General features: G+C 32.5%; 1 protein-coding gene across 1 annotated transcript; it reads right to left on the reverse strand.

Annotated features, from left to right (window-relative positions):
• Nucleotides 1–710: 710 nt before the first annotated feature.
• Nucleotides 711–4,855, reverse strand: LOC132742609 (uncharacterized). The gene is made up of 2 exons (XM_060731058.1): nt 4,719–4,855; nt 711–1,519 (listed from the first exon to the last, which is right to left on the reverse strand). Exon 2 carries the CDS (start codon nt 1,511–1,513, stop codon nt 881–883), a length of 633 nt encoding a protein of 210 aa, XP_060587041.1. The 5' UTR covers nt 1,514–1,519; nt 4,719–4,855; the 3' UTR covers nt 711–880.
• Nucleotides 4,856–13,120: the final 8,265 nt, after the last annotated feature.

Below are 13,120 nucleotides of genomic sequence, written 5' to 3' on the forward strand. Positions count from 1 at the left end.
AGATCTTTGCAACACCTTGCTTAGTACTGGTTGGTTCCAGGACGGTTTCGAGTGTTTCAATAAGCTTATAGCTTCATACACAACTGACGTTTAATAAATTTGTATAAACTAAAAAAATAGAATTTCATATAAAGAATACCTGAGGATGATTATATATACGTGTAACATCATGTATATTCCCCTAACAGCTGCTACAAATGTTGTTTTTTTTATTATTTAAAAATCGATTGAAAATGTATAAAATAAAGGCGCGATGTAGACATAAAAATATTCTAAATGCATGCATATAGTTTAATTCTACTTAGTCCCGGCGTGTTTGTTCGTGTGGTGATCGTTCTATCAACGGAATAGGTACCCGTAAATTCCGACGATGAGTTTTACATGTACAGATAATATTTTAGCTTTGAAGCTACGTACCTGTTATTAAGGAAACGTCTTCGGAATATGTTTCAAATTGAAATAAAAACTCATTGTTTGTATCTTCGGTTTCCTAATTTAAGGAAATAAAACCAGGCATATAATCGCCAATTGAATAAGTGTATGATTCCAACTTGCTGCCAACGTCATTAGAAAAACATGACATTAGATATGGCAGAACATGTACGAGTATATGTGTAATAAAAGGTACTCCATATCGTTTATATAATAGATTTGCATTTGCGATCAATATCAATGTAATTATAATGTACTTTATGCGAACTCATTATCAGTCGGACACATTAATTTAGTGTTGCTAAAAAAATAATGAAAACATAGATAAAAATCATAGTTTCGAAGATAATTTTTACATTACAAAAATGGCAGCTTTCGTAAACAAATATATCAACAAGCAATTTTCACTATTTGTACCATAATTATGTGTTCATTCTCTTTGTATAATTTAGAAAAACGCCTTTTCTAACGTTTTAACCTGGGTCATCATGTACATACTGCTTTGTGGTCGCTGGGGTCTAGGAGAACGAAAATAGAGATCCAAAAATATTTCGGCGGCACTAAGTCCGTATGCCATGAGTAACACTCTCTCAAAGTCATGCATACATCTGTAATAACCGATTCCTAATAGAGTCAAATATTTCTCCACGAAACGCATAGCGTTATTTCTAAACCGGAAATAGAAACTTAGTCTGTCTACTAAATTTAATGCACTGTAAACCAGTCCAAGTCCAGAATCCCACACTCTCCCGCGAAAAACGAGATCTTCCTCTTTTCCGAAGAAACTATCAATTGTCAAATAAATCCTTGGTGAACCGTCATATTCGTGATTACACGAAATTTCAAGTACGAAAAAGTTTGAGTCTGAAGCTCGTAAAACAATGACATTCCCGTGGTCATGGATATCACGTGATAGTGTATAAAGATAGAATCGGTGAATTTCGGTCATATTCGGTAAAATCCGTGAAGCCTCTAATTCAAGGGTAGCCTCAACCAGCGGCATTATGAAGTTCTTGTTGTACTTCATTCCTTCGGCAAATTTCGGCCCTCTAGGAGGAGCATCTTCATGTATGAAGATCATCGATTGCTGAAAATTGACAAAAGTTGGAATGTTATAATGACAGTACAACACCAAGAATACATAGCAAAGTTAAACTATATACTATATTTCGAGTGAAATACAGATTGATATATACATAACTAATTACTTTGTACTTATCGCGTGATATGTGGATACAACAAATATAGCCTTATAATATTCATCTGGTATTTATATCATATTTGTCCCGCATTTTTGTATTAATATTCTTGCCAGAACTATTTATTAGTACTACATATTTTCTAGTTTCTTTATCATATATCTTTATTTTTTGGTATTTTAGATATTTTATTTGATTTATATTGATTTGTTCATTATTTTTATCATATTTACATATTGAACATATTGTATCTGTACCACATTTTTATCATAAAGTCCATCTTCCCGGCGCTTTTTTTACATTTTATTAGGTTGAAGCAATCAGCATGCGGCTCGGACGTATTCTTTATTGCTCACAGTCCATACCAAGAGTTAATGAAAAATGGTTGTTTTCTTTCCCGAAGACTCTACTTTCCTTTTTGGGAAAGATCCTCGGCTGGTATTTACCTACTACATTGCATGTACATGTATTTATATACTATTTGTATTATCTTTAACTTAAATACATTAAGCAAACGGTGTTGACAAAAAGTATTATTTGTATTTAGCAACATGCCTCCAGATTCATGAGAAATTTGAAAATGGATTTGAAAGTTTCATATTATGACGTGAAAACCGAAATTGACACAGTAAAGATATGGTGATAAATACTGCAATATTAGTGATTAATCGCATATAACATGTAAATTATCATTTGAATCCTTTTACTTTTCTTAATATCTTTATTTTCTCAAGTTTGATTTTCTTGAAATATTTTGGCTCATGTGTAATTAACTAACTTAATGTATCGCATTTGAATGCGCATTGATTTATCCAGAAAACACCAACAACTTATCAGAGTTTTTCAATTATTAGTTCTTGTCAAATATGAGTAACATAAATAAAAATGCATGTCACGTGTAATACAAATAGCGCCTTAAGGGTTGGTTATTTAACAAAGTGAGAATGCATGCGTCATCCGACGGGGGAATACCGCTTTAATATTCCTTGATATGTTCCTTAATTTCAATGAAATATTATGTACAAATATCTCATGAGAAAGTTTATCGTCTCCTTTATTTTCCTTTAAATTTTACATTATTTTGTATTTTTAATTCCGTAAAGGTTAGAAGGTCAATGTTGAATGACTAATACATATTGCTCGGGTATTTAAACCATAAGGTAACTTTTCATTTCTTTTGTTCAGTATTAAATCTCATAATACAGTTTATTTGGTAACTATAGTTCGTAAAAAAAATACAAATAAGCTTAAGAAGTGCAGATATTTGTAATGATGGCTTCTTTTTGGGTGTACTCATAATATTTGCATTTTTGTGACGTTTTAAAATCGTTTGATTTCTATGTCTTACATATTTCAAAAGCATATTACGAAATATATTTCATATATTGTAGTGCTAATTGAAATATATAAAATGAAAGCGTGTAATTATATAAGTTACTTTTTGACACAATATAAAAAAAAGTCGTTTGCTTTGATTAACTATGAAGAATATTTCGTAAAACAGACACATACATGCACACGCACGTCATGCGCAAACTCAATATACCTGGACATGGTACTACTCATTTTTATTCGTATTAAAGACCAAATGGTCAGTGTGTATATAAATGTACACGTGTATGTCATACAATAAATATAAATATATTTTCTTACTGTGAACCTCACCTAACCTTACCTAACTTTACTTAACCTTATCTTACCCAACCATATCTAACCTAACTTAACGTTATTCTAAATTTACCTAATCTAACCTAACTTAACTGAACCTAACCTAACTTTACTTAACCTTACCTAACGTTACCTAACTTACATGTAACATAATCTAACCTAACCTAATCTAACATAACCTGACATAACTTAACATAACCTCACCTAACTTAACTTAACCTAATCTAAATAAAATTAACCTAACCTATCCTAATCTAACCTAACTTAACTTAACCGAACCTTACGTGACCAAACCTAGCCTAACGTTACCTTACCTAATTTAACAAAACCTAACTTAACTTAACCAAACTTAACTTAACTTAACCTAACGTAACCTTACCCAACCTAACCTAACCTTACCTAACTGAAATTAACCTAATATAACCTAACTTAATCTAACCTAATCCAACCTAACCTTACACAACTAGACCTCACCTAACCTAACTTAACCTAACCAAATTTAACTAAACTTAACATATCCTAATCTAACCTAAGTTTACTTAACCGAACCTTACGTAACCAAACCTAACCTAACAAAACTTAGCCCTACCTAACTTAACCTAATCAAACCTAACTTAACTTAACTTAACCTAACCTAACCTAACTTAACCTAATCTAACCTAACCCAACTACCTAATCTTACCTATATAACTAAACTTAGCCTAACCTAACCTTATCTTTGCTTATCTAATCTCATCTTAACCTACCTTATTGGTATTTGCCTTTTCACTTTCATGTCATGTAATTGTTTCATCTAAATGCGTGTACATCTTAATCTTAATTTAACAGATCAATTTTCAATAACAGAATATGTACTTGAACGTATATATATTCTTCGTAAAAACATGCGCCTGATTTTGTTTTAGAAATATTCTTATTTCTATTGAAAGTTTGAAAAGAAAATGATTATTGACACACATGCTCATTTTTACATTTTACTTTCAATTGAAATACAATACAGGTATTTTCACCAAATTAATAAGTTAAATAAACATATTAAAAACTTTTCTCTTAATTTCATTTATTTATTTATTTTACTTATTTATTTTACTTATTTATTCATTTATTTATTCATTCATTCATTTATTCATTCAATAATTGATTAATTAATTAATTAATTCATTAATTAATTAATTAATTAATTAATTAATTAATTAATTAATTAATTAATTAATTAATTCATTCATTCATTCATTCATTCATTCATTCATTCATTCATTCATTCATTCATTCATTCATTCATTCATCCATTCATTCATTTATTTGGTAATCAATTTATTTATCTTATTTATTATTCATTTTGAAAATCATAAGATTACATAAAACATTTCAAATATACCCTGTCACAAAGATTTAATTAAAAAGTAATTAAAGTGTTACCTTTAAAGAAACGAAACTGTTATTCCAACCAGCTAGATTCACCAAAGAAGAAAGTGACCTAGATCGCTAATGCAATGACCATCATAAAAGTTACATGATTAAGTAAAGTTGTAAAAACTTGGTGTCGAAATTCTCAAAATTCTTAATATATTGACTCGCGCATTTAAGGCCAAGTGAAGTATGTTAAATTTGGTTCTCGTGCCGCCTAAGGCTATATAGTTAATAAATTTTATGTCTGATATCATTGATGAGCTAATCTTTGTATTTGTATATAAAAAAGTTCAAAGAAAATGTGATTATATAACGCGATGATATCAATGTGCCCATACCACGTGACTTTCGCGTCATTTTGTTTTTGTAATACGGCAAGCAGAACTATTAAATAAATCGCTCGGTTCAAATGTTGTTGTTGTAGTTTTTCTTCCTTTTTTCTTTATCAAATACGACCAAATAAATCGGCGGCTAAGGGAAAAGTTTTTTATTATAAGTGTATGGTATTTTTATATTTTCACTTTGGATAGATGAACAGTTTTGGTTCGAAAACGGGAAAACTGTGTTTGCACGTGAAAGTCACGTGATATGGGCATGCTGGATATTTACTTCATTGTTCAAAAAGCTTATACTATCTTTTATAGTTTTGTTTATATATACTTTGTAAGAAACCGCCTGCGTATTGTATAATTGTTAGCAGTTATCAATGGATTGCAAGGTAAAATATGTGTTGTCAGCCATAAGTTATTAAAGTGGAAAGGTCTACAATGGGCACAATTTCAATAAGTATTTCATATATTGATACGATTTCACAGATATTTGTCCATTGCAAATTCCGTGATATAAACGGCTCCTTATTTTTATCTAAAATTAATCATTTACCATAAAGTGCATGCTGTCATAAAGTCGAACCATGAAACAAATGTAAATATTTGGCCTTAACCTTACATCTATATAAATAATCAATTACCTATGTGACATGTTAATTAGGTAGATCATTGACTCGATTTTAGCGTCTCAAGTTTGACAGATGTAACAATTTATAAAGTCAATATTTGAATAAATTGTACTTGTCTCGAGATTAAATATATGTAAAGAGACTTATTGCATAAAACAAAACTTAAGTACTTCGAGAAATTAAATAGATACACTTTTTTAAAAGACGAGTGTATTTTAGCGAGAACAATTTCCACAGAAATTACGCGTTAAACAGACTGGCGATCCCTAGTCGGTCATTTGATATTAAAGGCACATTATTCCTCATCAGAAATCCATATTAGACATGTCAAACATGTTTTAATAATGTTTTAATAATTGATTAAGGGTATGTTAGGTGTTTCACAGCTGAAGAAAGTAGCGCTGATTGAGCAGTAATGTGTCGTTAATGTAGCAAAATGTTGTATTTTTACTTCCATGCCGAACACGTATTCACTGTAATTATACCAATTGCCAACAAAGCAAAAGGAGCAAAGACACTTCATCTATATGGCAAATAAGTCATTTTTTTTGAAACTGTAACGAAATAAAAAAAAATTGAGAAATAAAAATTATAGCATTTTTGAGGCATAATGGGCCTTTAAAGATACCAACTGTTTTATTGTTTATCATGTTGTTTAACTGAGTGAACGGCTATCGGTTATGGACAAGTGTTCTCATTTTTTTCTTTCGATAAATTATTAATTGATCGTTTGATTATCGTTGCCCCATCGGTGATATCGGGTGAAGACAGGTTGTCAATCGTTTCTTTTTTTTGTAAAATATTTTCACCGGTCGAGAATTTTAACATGTTTTAAACAAGGGTGCCATAGTCACAAAATACGCCCGTTTACGAAAGCTTTAGATGGAGATGGGGGCATTATGGATAAGTGTTATCTAGCAAGCAAGTTTTTATTCTTGGCACTGTGTTGTTAAATGAACCTTAAAACAAATTAGTAGGGAAGATATGCGCAGGATGTGTGACCTTGACCTTGGTCGCAGGGACCTGAATTTTATGCACGGCACTCAGCCTCACAATGATGAACATTTGTGCCAAATTATATTGAAATCCCTCTATGCATGTAGAAGTTTTGCTCCAGACAAGCGTTTTTCTATGAGCTCTAACTGTGACCTTCACCTTTGACCTAGAGACTTGGTTCATGTGCAGGGCACTACGTCTCATGGTGGTGAACAATTCTATAAAGTAACATTAAAATTCCTCCATGCATGTAGAAAAAATGCTCCGGACAACATCTGGATATTAAATCATCTCCAGTGACCTTGACCTTGCAAATATTAACCTAGCTTAAATGTGTCACACCTGTAGTCATGATAGTTACCATTTGTGCTACAATCCATCAATAAATGATGACTAAATGGTCCCTATACACATCTTCAAATTTTTATCTGAACTTTGACCTCTATGTGTAACCTTGACTTTGGTCGCAGGGACCTGAATTTTGCGTGCGACACTAAGCCTCACAATGGTGAACATTTGTGCCAAGTTATATTGAAATCCCCCTATGAATGTAGAAGTTTTGCTCCGGACAAGCGTTTTTCAATGAGCTCTAAGTGTGGCCTTGACCTTTGACCTGGATCATGCATGGAGCAATACATATCATGGTGGTGAACATTTCCATAAAGTATTATAAAAATTCTTCCATACATGTAGGAGATATGCTCCAGACAAAATCTGGATATGTCACCATCTTTAGTGACCTTGACCTTGCATATATTGACCTAAAGTACATGTGTCACAGCCATAGTCATGATAATGACCATTTGTGTTACAATCCCTCAATAAATGATGATTAAATCGTCCCTATACACATCTTCATATTTTTATCTAAACTCTGACCTGTGTGACCTTGACCTTGGCTGCAGGGACCTGAATTTTGTGCGCGACACTCCGCCTCACAATGGTGAAAATTTTTGCCAAGTTATATTGAAATCCCTCTATGCATGTGGAAGTTTTTGCTCCGGACAAGCGTTTTTCAATGAGCTCTAAGTGTGACCTTGACCTTTGACCAAGAGACCTAGTTCATGTGCGTGACATGGCTTCTCATAATGGTGAACATTTCTATGAAATTTCATTAAAATCCCTCCATGCGTGTAGGAGATATGCTCCGGACAAAATCTGGATATTTCATCATCTTTAGTGACCTTGTATATATTGACCTAAATTATATGTATCACAGCCATAGTCTTGATAATGACCATTTGTGTTACAATCCCTCAATAAATGATGACTAAATGGTCAATATACACATCTTCATATTTTTATCTGAACTTTGACCTCTATGTGTGACCTTGACCTTGGCCGCAAGGACCTGTGAATCTTGCGCGCGACACTCCACCTCACAATGTTGAACATTTGTGCCAAGTAATATTGAAATCCCTCTATACATGTGGAAGTTTTGCTCCGGACAAGCATTTTTCAATGAGCTCTAAGTGTGACCTTCACCTTTGACCTAGAGACCTGGTTTATGTGCGCGACACTGCTCCTCATAGTGGTGAACATTTCTATGAAGTTTCATTAAAATCCCTCCATACATGTAGGATATATGCTTCGGACAAAATTGGACGCCGCCCGCCCGCCCGCCCGGGGCGTTCCAATAATACGTCCCGTTTTTCAAACGGGCGTATAAAAAGTCCTAATAGGTAATTTTTACCGATAAAACTAGTTTCCGCAATAGTAGCTGATAGGTAGACAATGGGTGACCATTATGAGAGATGTATGTTGAATATGGTACCATAGGCTCCGTCTGGTGCCCATGTTCACTCCATGACCGAAACAAACAACATGGAAATTTAACACACCAAATTATCTAAGAAAGAAATCAATCATATTGCATACATTTGCTAATATTATTATAAAGAAAGCTACTTTTTAACATTCATGAGAATGACGACGCTTCCGTATTTGCGACGACTTTTTGCGTTCGTCGCTTTGAATAAGTACACTAAAGCACAAAAACCTTATTGGTTTGATTTTAGTACCAGACATTCACCGAACTATTAGTGTCATGAGTGAATATAGGAAAGAGTTACAGATAGACGGACGAACTGATAGCCCTAGTAACTGATTCCTTCTGTCAATATGCCGGATATTTGGTAAGTTAGATGTACCGATTTAATATATCTAATTTGACAAAACATTAAAATAATTTCAATATAAATACTGCTGCACCATTGTCTTATACAAGTAGCTTGTCTAAGGAAAATGGTGGACTTCGCAGGAATCTTAGCGTGAAACTGATAACGATCGCAGATTGGCTGATCTGGAAGACTCTTGCCAGCTAAGATTGACAGGCGGCGTAATGACAATTCCTATAAAATAAATCCCATCTTCTTTTCAGAGCTGAAAATCAGACGAAAACAAAAGCAATATCTTATTCAAAATTTTATTTCAATTTACAATGTACAAGTGAATACCCTATTATTTTCTTTCATACAAACATTATGTGTTTATATTTTTGGATTATTAAATATATTGAGATATGTGTGTCCATATAATTATAACATGATGATAAACATTTGAGCCGAGTCACGACAAAACCAACATAATGGGTTTGCGACCAGCATGGATCCAGACCAGCCTGCGCATCCGCGCAGTCTGGTCAGAATCCATGCTGTTCGCTTACCATCCCTATTACAAGTACAGAAACTGATAGCAAACAGCATGGATCCTGATCAGACTGCCCGGATGCGCAGGCTGGTCTGGATCCATGCTGGTCGCAAACGCACTATGTTGGTTTTGTCGTGACGCGGCTCAAATTTTAAATCACAAATATTACAACAAGTACTAGTAGCAAAACCAACAATAAAAAGTTTAAATTCATGCCATAGTCTTCAGTTACAAAGAAAGTCAACGTCTTACTATGTTGATTTTGTGGACACATCGTCCGACCGTTACACGGTATGTTAACATTATACTTTGGTATACATTTTATATTCATTAAAAAAGATTAAAACACATTTTATCAAAAAGGAAAAACATGAAAATAAATAATTCTAAGTAGTGGATCATGTAACTAATTTAACAAGTCAAACTAACTGTATACATACATTTCTTCTCTTATAAAATATCTAAAAGTGTTAATTGAACAATAATTTATAAATAGATTTAAAAAAAATCTTTTTCTGATTGTCATTGACTGTGTAGTGACGCAAAGGATAGAGACAAACATTGAACATGTAGTGGTATATCTATGTTAAAAGAGGGTCAATCCAATTCAAATTTCAAGGCCTGTCTATTCACATATTTCAACTTGCAACCAAGTGCATAATTAATTTTAACATGCTGATTTTTTAACTTTTATTTGGATTTGTCAGTCCATCAAAAGTTCAAGGGATTTCAATATCAAAATACAAAAGTTTTCATCTAACACCAGTAAAGAGCCTGGTCAGACAACATAGAAGTACAGGCTGGCCCGGCTATGTACTGGTGGCATAGACTAATTTCACTTTCTGTTCTGACTGGTTTAGAGTAAGCGCAGCTCTTTTATCAATTATTTTTGAATCACCCTCACATAAGGTAAAGAGTTAAAAGCTATTGGACAATCATGCATAATGCATCCTAAATGGTGAAAAAATGTGTTTTCAGTCTTTTCACCAAAACAATATCCCAAAAAAGAAAATCTAATAAAAAGCTATGTGCAAGAATTGTGATCATTGCTTTCAGCACTTTTAAGTGTTGAGAACTGAGTACCGCTCCAGCTGGTGGTAGGGGGCGTGAGGGATGTGGTACTGCTACATTATCCCTTATGTAAACGCTCAAACCGAGTCTGCAATTTTCAAGTACTTTTGCTGTTTTTAGTGCTTCTGAGGGATCACTTTTTTCCAGATATCTGTAAGACGTTCAGAAAGTGTTTTTTCTCCAAATTGTAACAACAAGCAAGCAATTTAACATGCATCATAAATGTGAACTGTCTAAATAGGGCTCTCAATAAATCAGAACAAAACAGTAAACTCTAAAAAGTTCAGCTCTTCCACTCAACCAACCGAAGTACATACATGTGCACAATTAAAGAACAGTGTTGTGAAAACAAGCTATAAAATATTTATAAAATTATATTTGTGCAAAAATATGGAGTCTAGGATTTGCAGGTTAGAAAGACCAAAAAGGCTTATCACTTCTGGTTCGACCAGGATAAGACTAGGGCCATACATAAGACAGCATATACTTGAGAGTCAGAGCTCGACGGTAAGAAAAGGGGCATAACTCTATAAGAAGAAAGGTAACTCAGGGTTATGGGCCCTATGCCTGTCATGTGAGATAGTCACAGAGAACATGTGTGTGAAGTTTCATTCCATTTCCTTCAGTAGGATAGGAAATAAGAACTTGCATCATTGCAAAATCTAAATTAAAGAGCGATGGCCAGGCCTGTGTGAGTACAATAGCTTTTCTTTGAATAGTCAAGCTCAAAATAATCTAGTAACAAAAATTGTAAAAAAAAAAAAATGTTACAAATACTATCTCAAAATTAAAGCAAGCTGACAGCATTCTTTGCCCAGCAAATGTTTACAATTATGTACAAAGTTGACAAGTAAAGTAATTCCTTTGGTACGGGTAGAGCTATATATGATAAAAAAAATTAAAAACTCGGATAATAAATCAACAATGTAAATAAAATTCAAATGCAGCACACCTCCAGATTCGAAAACTTGAAAAATATGTAATGTGTAATGAATTGAAATGCTGTCAACTGTACAAATCAAGTTATTAATAAGTAGCCCAAAGCAATTTCTGTCCATAACTTCTCAAAATATACAGGCATTTTTCTTACATATTTTTCACTTATTTTTCAGAGTTACATTGATGATTCACAATTCCCATTGTAAAATATTCATGCATATATTAAAATATAATTTAAAATTTCTTAAGTTTCTTATTTTTAACACTTATTTGACTCGCTCGTCTGGAGGCATGCTACTTTTAAAGTTTATGAACCATTTTATAAACATTAATAAATTGAAACAACACCATCTTATGGCAGTAATAATAATAAAACAATTAATTGTTTATAAAATTTTTCAAAAAGTGATACTTGAAATATTAAAATTTCATTGTTTTTAAACAATAATAATCATTCTTTGAAAGAAGATAAAGAAAATATAATAAAAAAAATAAGAAATACTATACAGTATGTACAGAACACAGCATTGGATTAAGAAAACCATGAACAAATGACTTTGTCTTTTTATCTTAAATTATTACCTCCCTTTATTCAATTTCAGATTGCTAAATTGCTTAAGTCCCCCTCAAAAAAGTACATTATACCTAATTTTTATAATAACTAATATTCTCACATAATTTTTATAATAACAGAATATTCTCACATTTAGCTGTAACAGTTGTTTCATTTTTTTTTTATTTTAAGAAATGCCTGAAGAACAATAATTAATCAATGCCTTCCCATGTACTAAATAATACAATAATTAAACAATACTATTCAATAGTTTGAAACAATAACAATCATTCTTTGAAAGAAAATTATGCAACAACATAGATTATTATACATGTTATACTTGAACAGTTTGTAAAGAACACAGCATTGGAACATAACATATGAAATTTGACATTGTCAAATATTACCTCCCTTTATTCAAATTAAGAGTGCTAGATTTCAGTCCCTTCTTCGTAAATAAAATTACAGTTATACAATCATTTTCTTTTAAAGCACTTTTAATTTTCGTATTTAGTTGTCATTTCCATATATTTTGAATAAATTACTTAGTCAATTATTACCTCCCTTTATTCAAATGCAGATTGCTAGATTTCAGTCCCCTTCTTCATAAACGATCATTATACATCATTCTCCTATAAAGCACTTATCATTTTCATATTATAAATAAGTTTTTATTTCCACATATTTTGAATAAATGAAAAAGCTATACCAATAGGAACTACAGTACAACCTCTGCTAGGCAATGATTTAGGTTGCTTTAGAGAGGTTAAATTTATTATAAAGTCGGACTTTTACTTTTGGAAAAATTGAAATGGTTGTTTAAACAGGTTATTGCTCTACAAAGGTGGTCATGCTGCCGAGATGGTACTGTAATAAATATTTAATGTCAATGTGTAAAAGTTTTGCTGAGGTGATACTGAAAAAAAACAAGAGGGCCATGATGGCCCTGAGGTCGCTCACCTGTATATAGGCCCCCCCCCCACCCCCAGGCCAATTTTTACCCAAGGGCTTTTATTTGTTTATTTGAACAGACTTGGTAGACACCCATAAGAAGATGTTTCATGCTAAACATCTAAGTTCTAGCTCATTGGGTTTTTTAAAAGAAGATTTTTAAAGTTTTTACTATACACATATAGTTAAAAACAATGACACCCCTGGGGCAGGGCCAGTTTTGACCCCCGGGCTTTTATTTGAACAAACTTTGTAGATATTTACTTAAAGATGTTTCATGCTTAATATCTTAAC

The sequence above is a fragment of the Ruditapes philippinarum genome, unplaced genomic scaffold (assembly GCF_026571515.1).
Source record: "Ruditapes philippinarum isolate M1 unplaced genomic scaffold, ASM2657151v2 ctg4250_1_1_1_1, whole genome shotgun sequence".
In the NCBI taxonomy this organism is placed as follows: Eukaryota; Metazoa; Mollusca; class Bivalvia; order Venerida; family Veneridae; genus Ruditapes; species Ruditapes philippinarum.

What these genes read in the sequence shown, in the direction of transcription:
- LOC132742609 (XM_060731058.1), bottom strand. Translation starts at nt 1,513, where the DNA reads ATGATCTTCATACATGAAGATGCTCCTCCTAGAGGGCCGAAATTTGCC.